The sequence below is a fragment of the Corylus avellana genome, chromosome ca9 (assembly GCF_901000735.1).
Source record: "Corylus avellana chromosome ca9, CavTom2PMs-1.0".
Lineage (NCBI taxonomy): Eukaryota > Viridiplantae > Streptophyta > Magnoliopsida > Fagales > Betulaceae > Corylus > Corylus avellana.
Genome location: NC_081549.1, coordinates 2,288,465 through 2,309,865, shown reverse-complemented (window position 1 = coordinate 2,309,865; position 21,401 = coordinate 2,288,465). Strand labels below are relative to the sequence as shown.

The following is a 21,401-nucleotide window of genomic DNA, read 5'->3' as shown; positions in this document are numbered from 1 at the left end:
AACTAATTTTTGAAATGAAAATTTAGAATGTGAAGCAATCAACTTCTTCAACTAATTTATTAAACTGTAATATATATTTAAAATTTTTACATATATTTTTAATAAATTAACCATAAGAATTTTCATTTTTCTCCCTTTACTTTCAACAAAATGGGCTGGTTCTGAAACCTTTGTTCGATTCACACACACACATATATATATATATATATATATATATATATATATAGAGAGAGAGAGAGAGCAAATTCGTTGATGAGCCAAAAAAAAACAAAAAGAAAAAGAATAACATAAAATTTCGAAAAAAAAAAAACAAAATCCAAAACTCCGATTCTGAGCCACTCGCGAAGAGATACCACTGGAGTCTACACTACCTGCTCTTTCTCCTGGAAAACCCTCTTCCATGGCCAAAACCTGAACAAAAAAAGGTTCAATGGCCTCTATTTCCACGTGCTTCACCGTGTCACCCGCTTGTTGTCGCCTCCACCCCAAGCCCTCCATTTTCCCCAAACGTATTCCCAACCCCTTTCCTCCCAGCCAAGCACCCATTTCTTTCCCGGGAACCGCGGGGAAAGTTCGCGACTCTAGGGTTCTGATACGGACCGTGAGAGCGAGCGCTGACGTCGCTTCAGCGATCAGGCCCGGAGGTTCGGTGGAGAGCGATAGCCTGCCCTCCGATGTCAGGAACCGAGCCATGGAGGCCGTTGACGCGTGTGGAGGGAGGGTCACCATTGGCGACGTCGCGAGTAGAGCCGGCCTCAAGTTGAATGAAGCTCAGAAGGCCTTGCAAGCTCTTGCTGCTGACACCAATGGCTTCTTGGAGGTACATATATGGAATTTTGTTTATTGAATGAAGCTCAGTGTGTGTGAATTTTGTACTGAATTTTGAGTGTGCTAATTGTTTCTCTTTTATTGTTGAAATTATATTGTATAGAGGGAATGGTGCATTTGTTTTGGTTCGTTATAGTTTTGGAGTGTTGTTGGTGCTTGAAGTTCTTGATTTCGTGAGTGCAATTGTTTTTCAAGATGGTATCCAACAGGTTTCGGACGAGGGTGATGTTCTGTATGTTTTTCCCAAAGATTATCGAGTGAAGCTTGCGGCCAAGTCATTTAGATTCAAAATTGAGCCTGTTATTGAGAAGACAAAGGTGTTGATTCTTGTTACTTGTGTTGAGATTCATTCGGTGTCCTAGGAAGTAGTGGTTTTTGTACTATAACTTTTGCTTGGTGTTAATTTGACTTGACAGGCTACGGCTGAGTACTTAGTGAGGGTTTCCTTTGGTACTGCACTGGTTGCTTCAATTATTCTTGTTTATACCACAATTATTGCTGTTCTTGTTTCTGGTAGTAGAAGGTAATCTGTAGCCTTCCAATATTAAAATCCTTGCATGTCTTATTAGCTTCATAACAAACCCTTTGTAATATGAAGACATTGATAATGGGATGTTTGGTGACAGTGAGGAGGATAGTCGTGGAAGACGCGGAGGTAGAGGATATGATTCGGGATTTTCCTTTTACATCAATCCACTAGACCTGTTTTGGTAATACTTCTATCCTGTCAGAATTTTGGGAAGTTTTATACGCTGCACATGGTTGAGGAGACCATTAAGTGCTTAAGGCTATGGATTGGCCAACGGGCCATGTGGATTTCAAATGGTCTAGTTCATCTGTGGAATGGAAACTGAAGGGGATCAAAGAGTGAAATTTTAAGTTTTTTAAAAATTACTGCAAGATTTACTCATTCTATATGTAGGTATTCTCTGATGATTATCCTATAATAAAATGATGAGCTTGAGTGTTCTTTTATGCCTATGTGAGTTTTGTCTTTTCTACGTGTGGTTGCTGAAGTATTTTTGGGGAAAGGTAAATGCGATGATCGTTTGGTTGTTTTTTTATTAGTGGTGGACTCAGGGGCAGAACCACATGGTGGCTTGGGGGGGCTTCCATTTTTTTTTAAAATTAAAACTTTACTCCCCAAATTTTTTTTATTTTTAAGTCTTGTCCCCCCAAACTCTAAATGCTAGTTCCGCCTCTAGCTGGACTGCTTATAAAATGGTTTGTACCTATTATACTTTTTAGGAGTATATGGTTGATATTAATTGAGGATAATGATGATCATTGACTTTTTGGCAATGTCCATCCTATTCTATTATTTTATGCAATTGAATTCTTGAAATTTGCAAGAATCTTTATGTAACCTCTTACTGGTTTTATTTTATCAAGGTACTGGGATCCATATTACTATAAGAGGCGACAGATAGAAAAAGATGATGGCAAAATGAACTTCGTTGAATCTGTATGTGATAAAAGGGATTTTTCTTTTTCTTTTTTCATTAGCTATCTCCTACTTTTGGTACAAGAGGAAATGTGTTCACTTTATAAATGGTTGTCTTTTAGATCTTCTCATTCGTGTTTGGAGATGGCGATCCGAATCAAGGAATTGAAGAGGAGAGATGGAAGTTGGTAATATTTTAGCACTCAATTCAATGGTCTGTTGCTTTCAACATGTTACATCAGATCATCAGTTGTTGACATGTTGTGGTGTGGTGTGTGTTTGTTTTTTTATTCACTTTCTGTTAGTTTTCTCCCTTGTCAAAGTGATATTATCTTTTATACTTTTTTTCCTCCTCTCTTAAGCTATATGTACTACCTCCTTACTTCATGATATAAATAGTAGATTAATATATTGTAAAAAAAGAAGCAAAAATATATATTAAAAAAGAAAAGAGAGAGAGAGAGAGAGAGAAGATGAAGAAGCTGCAAATGGTCTTTGGACAAAATGGCATGTCCTCTCCCCATATATAAGGGATGGAGGATGGGGTCATAGGCTTGGTGCCTTTTGGGTGCAGGAGTTGTAAAAAACAGGAAAAAATGAAAGAGATAATTATAGCTCAACATGGGAGGGTAGGACTCGTAAAAAAGAGAAAGGAAGAGGAATGCAATAATTTAATCGGTTTTCCTGAAAATGTATATGCAGATTGGGCAATACATAGCCTCTAATGGTGGTGTTGTCACAGCTGAAGAACTTGCTCCATATCTTGATGTAGAAACTGCAGAGGAGACTACAGTAAGTTTATGTTTGAAATAATCTAGTTTATCATGGATTCCAAGTTTATCTCCGTGCTCTTGAAATTTGGAGTATTAGTGCTTGCATCATAAATCATTTGGAGTATTTCCTCTCTTTCTCTCATTGTAACCCAAAAGTAACGATATTTTCCCTTTTTTGTTTGGTATTTTTCTAATTTATTATCTTTCTGCCTTTCATAACACTTCTGCTTTTATGACCAATGGATCCTTTGATTCAATGGATTTGCTATCGCTTATTGATTATCAAACTTCAAGTTCTGTCTCTTGATACCTGAATCTTACCCATAATTTCTCTTGGAGTATTCAAATTATGATGCTCCTTGTATCTTATAACTTCATACTCAGTGCTTGGTGTTGCAATCTTTCTTTTTTTGTTTTATTTTTTCCTTTTATCTAGAGCATAATTGAAGGTTCTAAAACTCTATTCTGATGTTATTTGTCTACAAATCAATAGTGCACCTTCTTGTCTGCAATTGTAATTTTGAGATATATATTTAAAGTTTTTTTAATTTATTCCTGGACCTTTCAATTGATTACTAAACTCCTAGTAAACTTGTTGAAAATATTCTAGTCACCCATCTCTTATGCTGCAAATGTGCTGTTTCTTTTATTTCACCTTATTTCCTTCTTTTTTTGGTTCCAGAATGATGAGTCATACATCTTACCTGTTCTTTTGCGGTTTGATGGTCAACCTGAAATAGATGAAGAGGTATGTTAAACAGTTTATTGGAAGAAAATTTGGTGATTTATGTTCTCTCTTCCAGATAGTATTTGTGATAATATGAAATGTGTCTGAAGAATGTCAGTTATTGTGACTTGGACTGATCACCTTTGCAAATTTATGTATTACATATTATTAATCATTTTTGTACTATGTAGAGCAATGATATGCCATGCTCTCAGATCCTACCGTCAGTAATGCAGCCTTTGCAATTTCCATACATCATGATATGTGGCACAAAAATATTTCATTTGCATTTACTTGTTGCTTGTAATGCAGGGAAATATTCTGTATCGCTTTCCATCTCTCCAGCGTACAGCTTCTTCTCAAAGAAGTAAACGAAAGGATTATGTGGGAAGAAGATGGACTGAATGGGTTGGAGGGGTTGAGAAGTTTTTCAAGGAGAGGAAATGGCAATTCAGGTTCTTTATTTTCCCCCCTGTTATGTGGTAAAATTTTCATCTTGTAATTCAATCGTGATATGGGTATTTTATTTTCCTTTCCAGTAAAACTAGCACTTCAGAAACAGCAATGGTGATTGGTTTAGGCGGGCTTAACCTATTTGGTATCATTGTTCTCGGAGCCATGTTAAAGTATGGTTCTCTTGTCATTAATTGTTACTCGGTGGTTTTTCCTATATGTTGTTACAATATTCTGACCTTTTTCTTTTTCTTTTTGTTTGAAGGGAAATTGCAGTTAAACCTAGTGGGTTGATTAAATTTGCCTCTGACATGTTTCCTGTCCTTCAGGTATGATCTGATTTCTAAAATTCCAATTAATAAGCTGCTTTCTATGGTTAAATTTTTTTAATTCTTGATGACTGGTTCTGTTCATAGTATCAGCAAAAGGTTATGCCGTCCCAACAATCAAATGATATCTATTGGCCTCATGCGAGAGGGTGAATTATATTATGTTTTCAGGGGAAAGGTCCAGTTATGGCTCAAGTTTTAGGACAAGAGAAATGTGCTTGATCAATTATCTTTTTTGGTGCAGAAATACATATTACATTTTTTCGAATCCTCATTCACTTGATGTCAAGTATTTATTCTAGTCACTTTTCATACAATTGCTTCTAAAGTTTGATGCCTTGCCACTCTTGTGCTATGTCAAATTTTTAACTAGTATCCTTGTGGCATTATCACACCTCCATATCTGACTCGGTTATCTTAAATTTCCATTTAATCACATTAACCAGCAAAGCAGGCTCGATGTGCTGGTGAATCAGAGGGGGGGTTTTTTGTGTCTATCATTTGTTCCCATTTGACACATCCAATAATGGAAAAGCTGTGGTTCTCCTCATCCACTATTAACTGAGAGTGTAAACTTGCTCACATGGATGAAACTCATAACCAATGAATGGAGAAAACAATATTTGAAATTTTTGTTTGCTCGTGAACTGATATCCAAGTATTTTCTGAAATTGAACTTTATTCTTTTTAACAATTTTAGATTGTTTTGTGTAAGCACTGTTCATTCTCTACAAAGATAAGATTGAAGCCTCAAGGTCTCAGGCAACATTATCAAATGTTTGTTTAACTTTGCTTGCATCTATTCATTTGAGCAATAACTATGCAGATTTATGCTGGTTCTTTCTTTGCAATTCCTTTGATCCGGTGGTTCCTCGTTCGCAATAGGAATGCTAGAATAGAAAAGAGAAACCGAGCTAGGCAGCTGCGTGCTCAAGCACTTGAATTGCCTGATCTTTCACTAAGACGAAAGGTAACTATATTAGAGTTTGTCTACAAAAAGTTGAGAATTTATTTATGTTGCCAACATGCCATATGGATAATGTTTATTAGGAAGAAAAAAAGTGTCAATCCAATACTTGTGTTGAGTCAGAAGTCAGAAATAGGCAGTTGGAGAGACGACTCAACTCTGATCTGACTTTGGTTTATTAAAAAGAAAAAGCAGACACATCGTTGTCCTCGGTATATGTATTTTTGTGGGGAGGGGTTCTCATATCTGAGCTCAAGTTTCTCAAATCTCACCTCTCACTCTCTCCCCCCATCTCCAATCAAGGGCAGATTTCTCAGACTCCTTGATAGGCCATGGACCACTTCGTGGAGATGGACGACGATGCCAAGCCTTGGTGGCCGAGGGATTGTCATGTTGGCCTGCAGCACCAATATCCAACCGACTTTGGAGCTGAAGTTTTCTGTATTGGCTCAACTCAAAAGCCCCTGGGCTGCGGGTCAGTTTAGAAGAGAAATTTGACTTCCGACCTCCATTGGGTCGGAAGTTGAAAGAGGGGGGAGAGGGCATTTCCAACCCAATTGGGTTGGTGCCAACCCTTAGTTTTGATCGAATTTTTATCTTATAAAAATAAATCTCAATTTATCTAATAAATCGCAATTTTATTTTTTTGGGGCTTATATATTAAGTTGTGCTCTTTAGGACTTGGCCTGAGACTCATTTCATTGGCATCATCGTAGGATTAAACTTGCTCGTGTATGTAGAAAATTTGTTAAGCATAAATAGACTCCTCATGCATAATTAACTTGATCTTTGTCCTCTTATTCAGCTCCTCAGTGCTCGGGACATGGCGCAGAGAACAGTCATAGGGCAGGATCGAATTGTCTACAGCACTGATAGGGACTTAATTGAGCAAGACTTTGAGGCCCAGGAATGGGATAAGAGATTTCGAGAGATAGAGAAGTCAGATTGAGATGAGGCCACTGTAACTTGGTAAAGTTTACCCTTCTAACCCTTCTTCAGTACATATATAACACAGAGAGAGAGGAGTCCCCATTAAAAACTGCATATGCTCATCAGGTGCTTGTTGGTTCCTGAGTTTTGTGTAGTTTAACAGGGACTTGAGCTCGTGGTTTTCTTTTTGAGAACATCAGAGTGTTATCTCAGTCCAACCTTCAAGCCGAGATCTTCACTTGGCAAGCCGGGTTGGTCCTATTGCTATTTGCTAGAAATTCAGTATGAGAAGGATAGATTCTTGAGTCTAATGAGGGATGCAGCTTGGACAGCAAAGCCTTGTGATTTATTATTTCCACTGGACTTTACCCTCAAGTTGCCACATACAAATGAAGAAAAAGGACTTTACGATTAAATATTTGTTTTCGTTACATCCGCGTCGATGTAGTCGGACGTAACTGGCCGCGTATACAAGCTTTCGTGTATAATTTACCTACCTTTTTTGGCTATTTAAAAGTGATTCATGCGTTGTATATTATATGCAGTAAGTGATCTCCACGAGCTTTAACGGGGGGAGTGGGGCGTGATTGTTAAGAATCATATTTCTGATGTATCTCTGAGAACAGGAATTCCTGTCAACAAAGATGCTGTCCAAAATTACACTTTTTAACTTTTTTTTTTTTAATAAATAAAAATAAAAAAATAAAAAACATGACGGTGCTTAGCAAGGGTAGCGCAGAACATGACTGTATCTTCTAAGATTTAATTGTTGAGGAATGAATTAAGATTTTCTCTATTACATTTGAAGTGGATAATATCTAGTTAGTTATAATGAAGAAATATTTGTCTCTTCAGAAAGTGAAAAGACAAAAATATTCTTTCACTATAACGAAATAAGATCCTCTGTCGTCCATTATGAACCGAAGAATATCCAGTTTATAGTTAGGATTTTTTCTCATAAATTTTATGGCTATAAATGGAACACATACTTTACTAATAAAAATAATAATAAAATATTATTTTAAATTTTGTTTAAAAAAAATAAGAAAAATCTATCTGGGAAAAGGGGGGTGGTTCGAGCCTTGGCTTGGCCCAAAGGGGATGGCCGAAGCCACCCCATGGCCCTTGGGGGTGGCTCCAAGTTAAAAAAAAAAAAAAAACAAAAGGGTAGGCCCTTGGGTGTGACCGAACCACTTCCATAGGCCTTGGGGGTGGCTCAACCCAAAATGGGGGTGGCTATGGTGGCTAACCACCCTTTTTTTTCCTTATTTTTTTAATTTAAAATAATATTTTATTATTATTATTTTTATTAGTGGGATACGTGTTTCATTTGTGGCCATAAGATTTAGAATAAGAAATCCTAGTCATGAACTGAATATTCTCCAATCTATTATGGACTACTCCAATCTATTATGGACTAGAGAGGATCCTGTTCCTACTATAACTAACTAAATCCTCTCCAGTTCATTTGCCACTATAACTAACTGGATCCTCTTGAATGAACTAAAGAGGATCTTGTTTCTAGCATGAATGGCAACCATTGTATCAACACATGCATACCAATAAAATACGACCAAAACAACAAAAATATCCTGCATCAAATAAAAAATTTTGAAAAAAAAAAAAATCAGATTAATTTTGGATTTTTTTGCCTTTTTTTTTAGTTGTCCTTTTTCTTTATGTAGGATATTTTTGTCATTTTAAGGGAAGAATAGAGACATTGCAACCCTGATATTAGATTGATACAACACATTGAAAGATTGGAAGACATCGCAAATTGAAAGGAGTAGAAGTAGTTTCATGCAATACAAATTTCTAGCAGAAAGGATAGGGATCACGTGATCAATGAAGTGAGAGATTAGCAGCATAGCACCAAGTGCTCCCACTCTTGCTACATCTTTGTAAGGACATCCCTGTATATAGACTCTGGAATGAACCAACAAATACAGCTTTTAAGCTATTTGAGAGACCAAAAGACCTGCATGAAAGAGCATATTTAAACAAAGATTAGTTTCACTTCTACCATGGGTTATCAAAAGAAAGGAAAACCAGTTATATTTATGCTAGTCATTGACCCAATTATTTTATTTTATTATTTTTTTTTTTCATCTCCTAAAATATTGTATTCCTCACAAGGTTCACCTTGCTAAAGTGAAAAAAGAATTATGATATCAAAATGATCAAGTCCAATAACTTAATATTAAGAGGATAGGAATTGAATTTTGTGGTGCCAAAAATATCAAGATAGTAAGGAGCAAAGAGAGACGAAGAAGCTCATCTTTTTGGATAGATACAATAAAATAAAAGAGGCTTAGAACAAAGGAAGCATTTGAGAGTAATTAGTAAAATGAAGAAAATAATGTTTAAGAATTAAGAGCAATGTGCTTACCTAAAATAATGATTGTAAGTAGTATTATCAATGTCAATTGAATGGAATGTCGATTGACTTGAACATAGTACGGAGATCTCTGATATCTTGCTCGACAAGCTCCGAGCCAGTGACAAAAGTACATAACCTTTGTCAAAACACTGAAGTACATTCGTCGGGAACGGCTATGCTGACCCTGTCAAAGAGATACATACACACCCGTAAACATCTTAAGTAGTGAAGCTTGATAAAACATGACATTTCCATCTACAAAAGATAATTCTATCTCATTCATATTATCCTGCTGAACCAGAAATGGTCAAACAATATTCTCTATTCAGGCACAACTGAAACAAAGAAGAGTACACTTCAACATATTGTCTTCTTCTGCTCTCAAGTCTTTCCAACCTATATACTAGAAAGAATTTGATGTGGTTTTGGAACCTCTAGCATCTTCCCTACTTTTCCCTCTTTTTTGTTAGTTGAGTAGAACCCACACATTCACGGATTGATCTTGTGACCTCACCCTTCACTTCTTATTTATAAGGTGGGAAAATACCATTTGGTCGAAGTACCATTGACTAACATCTTCTTGATTATCTAAAAATGAAAAGGTTGAAACTTGCAAGTTGATTAAAACAAAGGAGTTTAAGATTTCATGATACCTTTTTTCCTCTAACAAAACTGCATGCAAAAGAAAGTAGGAAACAAATGTTAAACAAACATGCATGCATGCATGCATGCATACATACTTCCTGGACTATCCAATAACAGATCATTCCGAAGAGAATATGTTCAGCAAAAACACCTGCAGACACACTCCTAAAAATGTGATAATGATCTAATATATGCTCTTTTAACTAAGAATTGGTATTAACCTTATTTTTTTCTTTTCTCTTTCTTTTGCATATCTCCAGTACACCTCATGTGTACTAGGACTACACTTATTTTCTCTTCTAAATAAATTTTATTATATCACAAAAGTATGAGCAACATAATATGCATCCTTTAGCAGCATTGGAAATCATGAAGGATTGTATCCATCACCTTTCAATCAATTGATGAAAATTTACTGCTGCAAAAATTTACAAATATCGTCATTATTTTAAATAACCACAAAATTATGCATTTTCTTTGCTCTACTGTGACCAAAGCACTAGTAGCAGGACCATGTTCACTGCTTTACCAGACATTTGATCACTCCTTTATTTGGAAAAAACTTTTTATATGCATTGTGCAATCAGTATGGTCTAGTTGAAGTTACCTGTGCACCATGAGATATATCAATGTATGACGGGGAATGCCTATGCTCCTCTCCATCTTTTAACCTCTTTGTATAATTCCTAGTGACCGAGCTCCCATATGCAGTCCATAAATTATTTGAGAAACGAAACACATTCAATCTGCTCCACCACCCATATAACTTGTTCCCATGGAAGAAGCTTTTAGGTTTGGCTTCATTAGCTTCCAGATCCCAACTCTCATCTTCACCATGTCTGTTACAAGAGGTCTCTTGAAGACAGTCAGGTGCTTCAAATCCCAACCTTGAAGAAAAATGAGAACCCACCTTCCTCATGTTATTGTCCTTCCTGGAATCAAAGTTGTGGTCAATCTGTGAAATCCCGTTGATATTCAGGCTTTCAATTTCTCTGCTGCTGTGCTCAACAAGGCCAGAAGCAGTGTCTTTTGAACTAGCTGCTGTGGTTGGATCAAGAAATCTTTTCATTACACTACTGTCTTCTACACTATAATTATTGAAGCTTTCTGCAGGATTTCCCCCAGAAAGAAACAATGCCAACCCATCTCTGTCTTGTTCATTTAAGTTAATCCACTCAGTGTTTCTCATTCTCATGGTATCCCCCAATGAAGCATCTTCCAAGCTTTTCTCCATATTAATTATTTGTTCCCTAATGGCTATGACAAACTGCTTGTGTCTGGAAAGTATATCATCCCGCATTTGAGGCTTGTCTGTCGTAGATGATAAGCTGACCGCTCTTTCAAAATCTTCCAACTAATTAGAGATATAACCAATATAAGAAGGAAAAAAAATCACTTGTTAAAAAAAGAACAAACAAACAAATAAGAAATAAAGGATGTGGACTGTCAACATTAATAACTACCTGCCATTTTGCTGTTTCAAGGGTTGTTGCAAGATCACGCCTATGATAATCAATTGATAGAAGTAGCTTTGGATCCGGATGTTCACCATGAACAAGACTTTGCTCATGCAACAAAAGGCGGAAAAGTGATTCCATCCTAAATGCCAAACCAAGGATCAATATAACGTAAGATTCTAGGAAGATAAATCTGTTGTAGAAAAGGAAAGTATCTACTGCATACACATTATGTGAAGTTCCTATACTTATTTGTTGAACTAAGGAACTTCTACAAGTTTTCAAATTTCAGTTTAAGCCACCATAAAGAAAAAATAGTTTTTGGTGGTAAAGTTTCAAAGGACTGTTAATGAAGCAACTTCTTATACAGAATCTTTCTACTATACTTCAATCAAAAAAAGTAGCAATTAAACTTCAACTACATAATGTGACAATATTAGCAAAGGCCCAAAGGGAAAAGATTCGCATAAATATCCATCCGGCCATGGATGCGGGAAGGAAATTTTTCTCAACCTTTACGCTTTGATATCCACTTCATATAAATGAAGCCTCAAAGCAAATATAAATTATCCTAAAATTTCATCAACATTATATCCTTTACAACAAAATTGAGCTCAAAAGTTAGCCACTACCCAATGCTCAACATAACACCCTTTGCCGCACAGACCCAGAAACCAAAAACCAGTTCTTCCCACAGAGCACACCGTTTCAAAAAGCAAACCTTTTTTTTGCTTTCAGAAGCAAGAAAACACTTCCAAACTTGTAAAAACGAATACAGAAAAATAAAAACTAACCTGTCAGCGGAGTCTTGGACGACCTCTGCAGCCGAAAACAGAGGGTCCGATTCCCATTGGTGCAAACTCGACCCCATCACAATAGCCCAATAAAATTATGCGAATGGCATAGCATATTTTTTTTTACTAAAATGCCCGAAATTAAAGCTTGGAATAGTCTAGAAATAGAACAACAACAAAATACTTAATGGGTAGAAACGGATTTGAAGGTAGAATATAGTGGAAGTTTAATCTAAAAATAATTATGTAGAAATGGTTGAGAATTGGAACAGAAAACAAATTTAGGGTTTTGGGTTACAGACGAAAAGGAAGGATTTTTCAGGTTTTGCAAGTGATGGTAAAGCAGAGGTGTAGGGACACAGTAGTTATCATGTGACCTAATGTCACCACGTTTTTTTGAATTTTGAAAACTAATCAAGGCTCGCCACGTCAAAAGATTTAACATTGTTCATTTTTTTCATACAACAAAAAAATGAAAAAAAAAAAATTGAAAAACTGAGCTAATTAACAGCTATTAGCTCCAGAAAAGCATCCAAGAAAGGAAACTTTCCTCACTTCTAAGTGATTTTCAATCTATCTTTCATCCCTTTTTATTTACCCTTCACGGTTTAGGCTGTAAAAATCTAAAAAAACAGATCTAGGCTCGGCTCGGCTCGAATATAATCAACTCAGTCTCAATACGGAGATTTGAGTACAAAATTAGGCTTTATTATTAAACGAGTTGAATTCGTATAAATTCAACTCAGCTCGTATAAAACTCTAAAATTTAATTCTGATCTAATTTGTGAACGTTTTCTGATGTTCGAAGAGATAGCTCCAATGAAATTGAAACTAACTTGCCCATGTCGACCTTAACAGCCGTATAAAGCCTTCAATGATCTTATTTTTTGAAAATTACTACGCTTCCAATACAAACTGCTTTTTGATGAACAGAAATCACCATAAGAAGCACCCCTTGATTTTGGGAACTCAACACTCTCCTTTGTTGATGGGAATGGAGGTGAAATTCCAAAAATAAGGATAGGTTTCATCGAAGATGCATGCCCACATTGCCCTCTCGTGGCTTGTAAGGTCATACTCGCTGTCTCAGCAGTAAACTTTCTTTACCAGTTTCTTCTGCTGCTAAATTACTTATTCCACATATAGAAGGTAGAAGCAGCAAATAAAAATGATATAGACATAGGTTTCTGTTTGAAGGGCATACTCTAATATATCCAAATTTCATAGTTGTAAATATGCAATTGCAAACTGTATCCCACAAAGGATTTACTACATGAAGCAACAAAATCAACTGGAACCAAAGCAAGTCGTCAGTGCACAATGCACAGAGAGGTTTTCCTCATTCAAACACGAATCACTACCAAAACTGCAATGGAAGTAGTAACACAAACAAATCAAACAAAATACTTGACCATCTGAATTTCTTTCTGCTTGAAACCACATTTCTCATAAAACGCTTTATTCTCCAAACTGCAGTCAAGAATCACCTTATAACACCCCATTGAACAAGCATGATCCATAAGGAACACAATGACTTTCTTGCCTAATTGCATCCCTCGAGTATTTGTGTCAACCACAACATCTTCAATGTGCCCAACTTTGCCACAATTCCTCAAAAATTTGTGCTCAATGAACACGCTCCCTGTTGCAATAATCTTACCAGAACATTTGTCTTCTATAACACAAATCACGTGGTGATCTCCAAGGGAGCTGATCTCCTGAAATCGATCTTCAAAATCCTTGTCAGATACAGAGTCACAGACAGTTAGTTGCTGCAGTAACTCAATAAAACCCTTGCTTTTGTCAGAGACCTGTAATCTACGGACTTGAAACTTTGGTTCTTCGATGGGCGGGTCACCGGGCTGCATCTTTTTCAAGTGGGACTTTAGGATTTCCTTAAGGTCTGGAAACATTCATTTGCATAAACAAGGAGAAATCGTCAGATCTCTGAAGTTGTTATCTATACTGCTTTTTGAAGCACAGAACAGTAGTTTGTTATAGTTCTCTACTCTTTCTAAACAGTTGCACAGTATGAGCAAGCCTGCTCAAATCATGTTACAGAAATAAGGCAAAGCCTCTCTTGTTTATAGCTTAGCCTGTGTCGGTTTGTGAAAAATAAAGTCGAGCAATGGCTTAAAAACTCAAATAACAACAAATTTTATATTTTCAAAAGGAGGGAATACCTCTATCATTTATCAACAAATATCTATGTTAAGCTCTTGCTTTTTGAAGTTCTTTCATACTTGATGCTAGCATGGGGAGCAAAGCTAATACCCCCTTTTGAAAGAATATGTGTAGCTGATGCATTAGCACCATCACAATGAACAGAGACAATAATAGCAAATCTAGAACACTAGTAGGACTGCATTTACAAACATCTCCAGGTAAGGTATCCAGCAAAATTTGTTTTCGAACAAGCTTGCTAAGGGTATGAACCTTTTACTAGCATGGTAACACAACTGAATTACAGCTTGGTAGGTTGCACAACATTCCATCAACATATCAATTTTTCCATCTCCTTCAGATGGTATGCAATAGTAAAATAGCAAACGAAATAAATTGAAACTTTAATTAATTAATTTATTTTTCATTCTTTTCACATAAATTAAAGCATGTCATCTCCTGAGTATGCTAAGTACCTACAATAACAATATTTGAGTTCTCTACAAAAAAAGAAAAAGAAAAGATAACAATGTTCAAATATCAGCATCCATACAGAAGGTCTCAAGGTCCCCTTGCCAATATTACAAAAATATATGGGGTGATATATTGAAATTACTGGCTGATATCGGGAAATATCAGATTTTTTCAGAAAATATTTGGAATAATAAAATAATTAAACATCGGTTGCCACAAATTATCGGCCAATATCTCAGATTTTTGCGAGATATTGCTTTCTTGGGACTCCTCCAATATCATTGATATTCTCAAAATTTAAAACAATGACCACCTAGAACAAGAAGCATTCATGTTCATGTATTGATATTCACTACAATAGTGTCTACGCTTTACGCTGGTTCAGACTTTCTGTTGAACAACAAACTTCAATTCTTGAAACATGCACTTCATTCTACAAGAAATGGGTTTAGTAATATATAAGGGTGAGCTGAAAAATAACTAAGAAATTATTTTTCTCCTATAGGAATAGATCCTACAATAGCGCAAGTGTTTGCCTTTGTATTCTGTTTCTGTGATCTTACAATGAAGTACCATCCACACGATTTTGGATTATGGTTTCGAATTGGTTCATCATTTCCTCGATAATGAAAATCAGCATTAAAAGAATAAGAATTTCACAAATTAGATAAGATTGGGGAACTTTACCTTTTTCTCAGCTATGGGACAGAGTGGAATCTACGAGGAGGAACTACAACTGCTCGACACAATGCCTGAGAGGGGAGTTAAGTGGTTAACGAGAAAGTTGGGACCAAACAAAAAAAAAGAGCGACAGGTAGGTTCGTGAGGATAACGACATGATGACATGGGCCAAGTACACGTGGACGTGGGAGTATGGCTTTGGACCGATGGGCACAAGCCCATTTCTGTGAAAGAGCTAGACAGAGGGAGGTTCAGGCCGGAATCAGTCCGCACCGAAGGACCCAGAAACGCAAAGCTAGAGAATATGGGTTTGGCGCTCTGAGGAAGATAGACATAGAGAGAGATGGCGAGATCGGCGATTCAGCGCTTGGCGCCGTACTTGGTAGGCCGAATCCGAGAGAACCAGAGGCTTCTAAGCTCCGTTTCTTCGTCTTCTGTTCTTGACGAACTCCTTCCATCTTCTTCTTCTTCATCATCTCCGTCTCCTTCCCTCGATGCCCTTCAATTGACTGAAAATTGCGTCCGGGTACTCTCTCCCGCTTTATTCCTTTTTCTTTGTTATTTCGCAAAGTTCGATTTGGTTCTTTTTTCTTTTATAAAGGATTTTTTGTTTCAATTTTCTGTATTGTTATATTGGGTCTTTCAGTTTTGAGCCTTGCGGGGCTTCTCTGTTCTACGGTTATTGAATGGTTCACCGAACCTGAAGAAAAAGAAATGAAATTTACTGAAAATTTTGGAGTTCTTGGAGAGGAATAGAATTAGGATTTTTTATTCGTTTAGATAGATTAATGAAACCCAAAGACTTGTTCTATAGAATCATCAAAAATGAAATTCCTATTTGGTTTTGATGGATGTTGATAACCATGTTCATTTTCTTTTTTCTTTTTTCCGTTAAAAATGTTCTGGGTTTTCTGTATTTGAAGTCCCAAAGTAGATGCTTTAGATATTCAATTGTGGGTCGCTGTTGCAGAGAATGAAAGAGCTGCAAGCTAGTGAGGCATCGGCTGATGAAAAGATGCTACGGTTGAGTGTGGAAACTGGTGGATGTTCTGGGTTCCAATATGTTTTCGATCTGGATGCCAAAACCAACTCGGATGACAGGTATATATGCACATGTGTCTGTGTTTGCTCACCTGTTTCTGTTCCAAATGAAGATTCTGCATTAAAATGTACTCATTTTTGTTAACACAACACTTTAATTCTTATTAGGGTTTTTGAGCAGGAAGGAGTTAAGTTGGTGATCGATAATATTTCTTATGATTTTGTAAAAGGGGCAACCGTTGATTATGTTGAGGAGCTAATCCGTGCGGCTTTCGTGGTAAGCCAATTTGACTTGTTGGGTTTATGTGTGTGGTTTATTTGTTTTTATGATATCCAAAATTGGGCAACTCATTGTTTTGGAGAGTTTTTATTGACCAACTAATAAGCATAACAAGGGAGGAGTAACATTTCAGAAAAAATATCTTTGTTAAGTGATAAACTTGATACATGATAGTGTAAACATGTTATAACATCACATATAATGACCTAGACTACTATATAGAAGTTGTAAGTTAACTCAAGTAAGTGTTGATCGGAGTCTATTAAATTGGGGTCGGGTCTATAGATGCAAGTCTAATTTGACACTCCTGCCTGTGTTATGGCCTAGGTAGCAGCCAAAACACAACTAAGAAATGCAAACAAGGTCCACATTGCAGAGGTTGATGCCAGCCTTTATGTCCTTTAGATGTCTGGCTTGTCATCGTTGTTATTTGGGTTGGGTATTATGGCTATTTTCTGCTTTTGACTAGATTTCAGGCACCAAAGTTGTGTCTTAATTGGGTCGGAGAAGAAAATTGAGTGCTCTAATTAGACATTGTTCATTATGTTTGTCCATGTTTACCTTAAGATGCTCTTTATTTGTCAGATTCCACAAATCCTAGAAGCATCATCATGCATTACACAAATTTTTAGTAGTTTTATTTCTAGACTTTGCTAAGCACCATTTATGAGTTTTGTAAGTGAATAAAGTGATACAGTTAAGGTCCTATTGAAATGAAATATTGGAACTATTTTCATTTTCCCATATAATTTTAAGGTACATATCCTTCTCTTTCAATTGAACGGTGCAAAATTTTGAGCTTTCAGCACACAATTGAACCATTTTAAGAAATCATAAGAAAAGGGTATTTGGTTTGAAAGGGAACAAGTTTCAAGGTCTATAGGAATGCTAGGCTTATAAACAAATTTTACAAAAAAACTTTTACAAACTGATGTGGCACAGCATGATTGGATATGAGATAAATTTAAATTTTGAGAAACCCAATTATGCTTTGTCACATCAGTTTGTAAAATTTTTTTTGTAAACTTTATTTATAAGCCTAGCATTTTCCGTATGGTAATGACTATGCTGTTTACCAGCTAGAACGTGGGCAGATGCTGGGGGTTAGTCTGTATCATAAAATTTGCATTTTATTGTTGTGTTTCTATTAGTGCTGATTTTTGTATGGTCACATGGTATCATCAAAAGATCTTATTTGCAGAAAGTGATGTAGTTTGGCTAACTTTTGGCGTCATGCGCAGGTGACAGAAAATCCAAGTGCAGTGGGTGGGTGCAGTTGTAAAAGTTCTTTCATGGTGAAATAGTAGCATCCTTGCCAAGTACCTTTCCCCCCTCCCTCGTCTTTCCGGCACAGCGAAGAGTTCATTCGAGTTTAGCCCCCAATTGGTTATTACTTCACTTATATATATATATATATATATATATTTCCAATAATAACCATTTGAGCAAAGAAATTGCCTATCTTTGTAGAATGTCATTGAATGTAGGAGAGTAACCTGTAACCACACACCTGTCATTTAGCTATTTTCTTGTATTTTGTTTAACTTTCATCATTGGATGGAATTTTATATGCTTATCGGTCTTACAACTTATTCATGGTTGTTGACCCTGATGTTTGTTCGTTATAAATCAAAAATTTATTATTTTATGGAAGGATTTCAAAAGGGATTTGAGCGACAAATATGATTAAAGTTTTCCAGTTTATTTGAATTAAATAATATCCGATTAATTATATTATAAAAATATTTTTATCTTTTTACTTTTTAAAGAGATAAAAATACCACTTTAATATAACTAACCGGATAAACTTAATTCGTAAAGTAAAATTAATCTTCCTCATATAAATGAAGCACCTTGAATATCTTTAAGGCTGGAAAAACAAACTGGGATGGCCCAATGAGGCCATTTATCAGTTAAAGCAAAAGGAACAGTTACAATTCACTGCCTATGGGCATAGCCGCATAGCAATTTGATGGCAGTCTGATAGTAATCTATAATTTTGAAAAATGTATCACCCACCTTATGGGATCAAAGATGTGATCTAATGGAATAGTGACAAATCATTTTAAAACCATATTTTAGAGAATAAAAAATTGAAAAGTATAGCATTTTTCAACGGGTAATACCATTTTAGGCTTCTAGCTGCATAGATCCCTCAGGCCAGTATCATCAATCATGCCTTGAAAGTTGAAACCATACCAAAGGCAAACATAAGGAGAATGATAAAAATATTTTCTTTAATCAACCACCAATAACATCAACTTAAAACAACATTATCAGCATTAACTAAACTTCGAAGCCAAAGAATCCAAAAAGGAGAACAAAAAAAGCCATAACAGCATTCCTCAACGATGTCTTGCTTACAAAACATTCATAAAACATTTTGCTCATCTTGTAAACGGAGAAACGAACTCAATAGAGCCTGATTGCCGATCCCATGGTACTCTTCAGGTGCAAGCACCTCACCTATTTACCCACCAAATGCACAAAATCAATAACCACTGAACAGGAAGAAGATAATGCACAAATAATAATATATGTAATGAACTTACATTTTGCCAATTTTTCTTCAACAATGAAACAAGGAAGTTGATACTCATTTGCACGTTCTGGAAGAGCTGCTTTTCCTCCATACTGCAATTCCCCACAGCAACGCCCATACAAAGAACCTTCTTAAGTTGAAACTTCACCATTGCTTTTATTTCAGTAACCTTCGACTCCAGGGTTTCCTGATGAGTCACCAGTGTGGGAAACTTACCTGCATTAACACCCTTGATGTTATAAGAAAGATACAGAAGAATCTGGCAGCCAAACTAAATTCTATCCCCTCTATATTAATTATACTAATATGATGATAACAACACAACAAAGCAAGTCTCTTAAGTTGGGGACCAGCAATAAAGAAAATCCTACAAAATGTGAATTGCTAGAACAAAATTCTATAAACACCTGAGATTCAAAATTGTCATAATATCAATCAGACTAGTAAAGGAAAAGCCAGAAAGTAATTAACGGTTGTTTTAGAACTACAAGAAAAATGGCTAGGTTGACAACAATACACAATTTTACAGCCCCTTGACTTAATGCTTACAAATAACAGATGGAGTTTCACAATTTGTACAAATAAAAGAATTCCAATCACAATCAACTGAAAGACATAAGAAGCCATCATGCTTCTTAGTTAACAATAAAAAGTTCAATGCATCCCCAACCAACTAAGCAGTGAATTAATTTGCATCTGCTACTATTGTTGCTACAGGACAATGTCTAACATTCCTCATTCAGAAACCCAATATAGCTTGGACAGATGATCCAGCAAATAACATTTGGAATATATCAGTGTCAAACAATGACCAACTCTTACACTGTCAAGGCCTAATTGGAAAATTCTATAGCCAAAAGAGCTCATGCCACAGCCAAAAACTGAACCTTAAGCTGATGTTTTAATACCAAAAAGGGTAAAAGCAGCTAAAATATACACGCCACTTGCCTGCCTTGTTAAGACCAGGGCCCAAAAGACGAGGAATCTGCTTAATAACGGATTCAGATGCTAAAAAGGCATGGTACTTCTTGGCCAGCTTCTTGACCAGCTTCTTGTTCTTGTTGAGTTTTTTCAGAGCCTCCACATCCATATACTCCAATCCTATCTTCTCAGCCTGCAGTAAAAGATACCAAACAACTGAAAAATCATTAAGCTTTCCAGTACAAGCAACCCCAGTTGTATATATATATGTCATTAATTCTTAAAATTACACTTAAATTTGTGTCTTCTAAGACACGAACACACATAGTATGCCACAATAACCAAGACGTCAATCAAAGCACTTAATAAATGACAAAACCACATACCGGGCTCAGAAAATATAGCTAAAACGGAAATGTGATAAAAGGGCAAAACAAACCCAAAAATAAGAACAAATTCAACACGTTTATAGATAGATACATTTCACAAATGATTTCAATAAAACTTGTTCTCCTATAGCACTAAGACCTCTAGTACTCTTGCAGCAGGGCAGGTGCGGAACAGCAATTATCCATAAAAGAACAATGCATAAATGTCAATTCAAGCATACACATGCAATTAGAAGAATACAATTAAACAATTGAGTTAATTAAAACATGATTTCTTATAGCAGTCATAGAATACAATACAGAAATTGGAGCACCACATAAAACCTCATACAAAAGTAATCTATGAATGAATGAGTGAACGAAATTGTGTCACCTCTTCGACGTGCTGAGCGTCACCGAGCATGCAGACCTTCATCTTAGGGCGAGGAATGTGAGGGAGTTTCACGGAGCCACTGAAACGCTTGTCCTTCTGGGGATCGTAGTTCTTCAACCCGATTTGAAGCTCCACGGTCTCCGTGAACTTACGATTCTTCTCCTTCGCGGCGTTCAACACCTGGGAGATCACCTCCCTAAGCGTTTCGCTCTGAAGCTTACTGTTCACAATAATAAAAAGAACAAATAAATATAAGAATAAAACACTGCGATAATAAAACAAAATTGTTAGATTCATTTCGGAGATGTTACCTCATGGGTAGAGCTTTGTCGTTTCAGGCGCTTCTCCAATGGATGCTCTGCAATATAGATAATCAAACGATACAAGATTATTTGGTGAACTGAGCAAAACTGCGATATAAAGGCTTTTGGAAGTTGGGGAAAAATCAGAAACCCTAGAATCTGATACCTTAGAGTGAAGCTTCGGAGGCTCGCGATAGCGCAGGGAAGAGACGCAGATTGGAACTTTGGATCTTATAGTAAAACCCTAGCCACGTGCTGAGGGTTGAAGTCACGTGGCTTTGAGTTTCAATTTTTTTTTTTTTTTTTTTAAAGAAAACTTCATTTAATTCCTTTAATTTTTATTGTTTTTTGAACTTTATAGAGGATTGTAAAAGTGATGAAAGTTTATGAAAGTTAAGTGAAGTTTCTCCTTTTTTTTTTTTTTTTTTTTTTTGTTGTTGTTGTTGTTGTTGTTGTTAATATGTTCACAGATTAAGATCCACTATAACCAAGAATTAGGTATTTTTTG

General features: G+C 36.1%; 5 protein-coding genes across 8 annotated transcripts; 2 read left to right on the top strand and 3 right to left on the bottom strand.

The window, feature by feature from the left end:
• Positions 1 to 303: 303 nt before the first annotated feature.
• LOC132191658 (uncharacterized protein At5g03900, chloroplastic) lies at positions 304 to 6,984 on the top strand. Of its 4 annotated transcripts, none has more exons than XM_059606749.1 (14): positions 304 to 820; positions 1,038 to 1,145; positions 1,245 to 1,351; positions 1,455 to 1,538; positions 2,221 to 2,293; positions 2,395 to 2,460; positions 2,975 to 3,064; positions 3,728 to 3,793; positions 4,085 to 4,227; positions 4,312 to 4,398; positions 4,491 to 4,554; positions 5,381 to 5,524; positions 6,327 to 6,490; positions 6,615 to 6,984. In XM_059606749.1, exons 1-13 carry the CDS (start codon positions 431 to 433, stop codon positions 6,468 to 6,470), a joined length of 1,566 nt encoding a protein of 521 aa, XP_059462732.1. In that variant the 5' UTR covers positions 304 to 430; the 3' UTR covers positions 6,471 to 6,490; positions 6,615 to 6,984. The 4 variants fall into 4 exon arrangements, with proteins under 4 accessions (XP_059462732.1, XP_059462730.1, XP_059462731.1 ...); XM_059606747.1 differs by having other exon boundaries at positions 6,607 to 6,984; XM_059606748.1 differs by having other exon boundaries at positions 6,578 to 6,984.
• A 1,183-nt stretch (positions 6,985 to 8,167) lies between these two features.
• LOC132192115 (uncharacterized) lies at positions 8,168 to 12,083 on the bottom strand. The gene is made up of 5 exons (XM_059607333.1): positions 11,728 to 12,083; positions 10,940 to 11,075; positions 10,084 to 10,830; positions 8,841 to 9,015; positions 8,168 to 8,429 (listed from the first exon to the last, which is right to left on the bottom strand). Exons 1-5 carry the CDS (start codon positions 11,802 to 11,804, stop codon positions 8,404 to 8,406), a joined length of 1,161 nt encoding a protein of 386 aa, XP_059463316.1. The 5' UTR covers positions 11,805 to 12,083; the 3' UTR covers positions 8,168 to 8,403.
• Positions 12,084 to 12,892: 809 nt separating this feature from the next.
• Positions 12,893 to 15,159, bottom strand: LOC132162016 (glucosamine 6-phosphate N-acetyltransferase). Its single transcript, XM_059572262.1, has 2 exons — positions 15,052 to 15,159; positions 12,893 to 13,630 (listed from the first exon to the last, which is right to left on the bottom strand). Exon 2 carries the CDS (start codon positions 13,593 to 13,595, stop codon positions 13,122 to 13,124), a length of 474 nt encoding a protein of 157 aa, XP_059428245.1. The 5' UTR covers positions 13,596 to 13,630; positions 15,052 to 15,159; the 3' UTR covers positions 12,893 to 13,121.
• A 136-nt stretch (positions 15,160 to 15,295) lies between these two features.
• On the top strand, positions 15,296 to 18,030 carry LOC132162015 (iron-sulfur assembly protein IscA-like 2, mitochondrial). The gene is made up of 4 exons (XM_059572261.1): positions 15,296 to 15,571; positions 16,016 to 16,146; positions 16,255 to 16,363; positions 17,608 to 18,030. The coding sequence occupies exons 1-4, from the start codon at positions 15,389 to 15,391 to the stop codon at positions 17,668 to 17,670; spliced, it is 486 nt and encodes a 161-aa protein (XP_059428244.1). The 5' UTR covers positions 15,296 to 15,388; the 3' UTR covers positions 17,671 to 18,030.
• A 556-nt stretch (positions 18,031 to 18,586) lies between these two features.
• Positions 18,587 to 21,122, bottom strand: LOC132162152 (large ribosomal subunit protein uL1). Its single transcript, XM_059572413.1, has 6 exons — positions 21,060 to 21,122; positions 20,903 to 20,949; positions 20,592 to 20,811; positions 19,857 to 20,022; positions 18,919 to 19,124; positions 18,587 to 18,832 (listed from the first exon to the last, which is right to left on the bottom strand). Exons 2-6 carry the CDS (start codon positions 20,905 to 20,907, stop codon positions 18,779 to 18,781), a joined length of 651 nt encoding a protein of 216 aa, XP_059428396.1. The 5' UTR covers positions 20,908 to 20,949; positions 21,060 to 21,122; the 3' UTR covers positions 18,587 to 18,778.
• Positions 21,123 to 21,401: the final 279 nt, after the last annotated feature.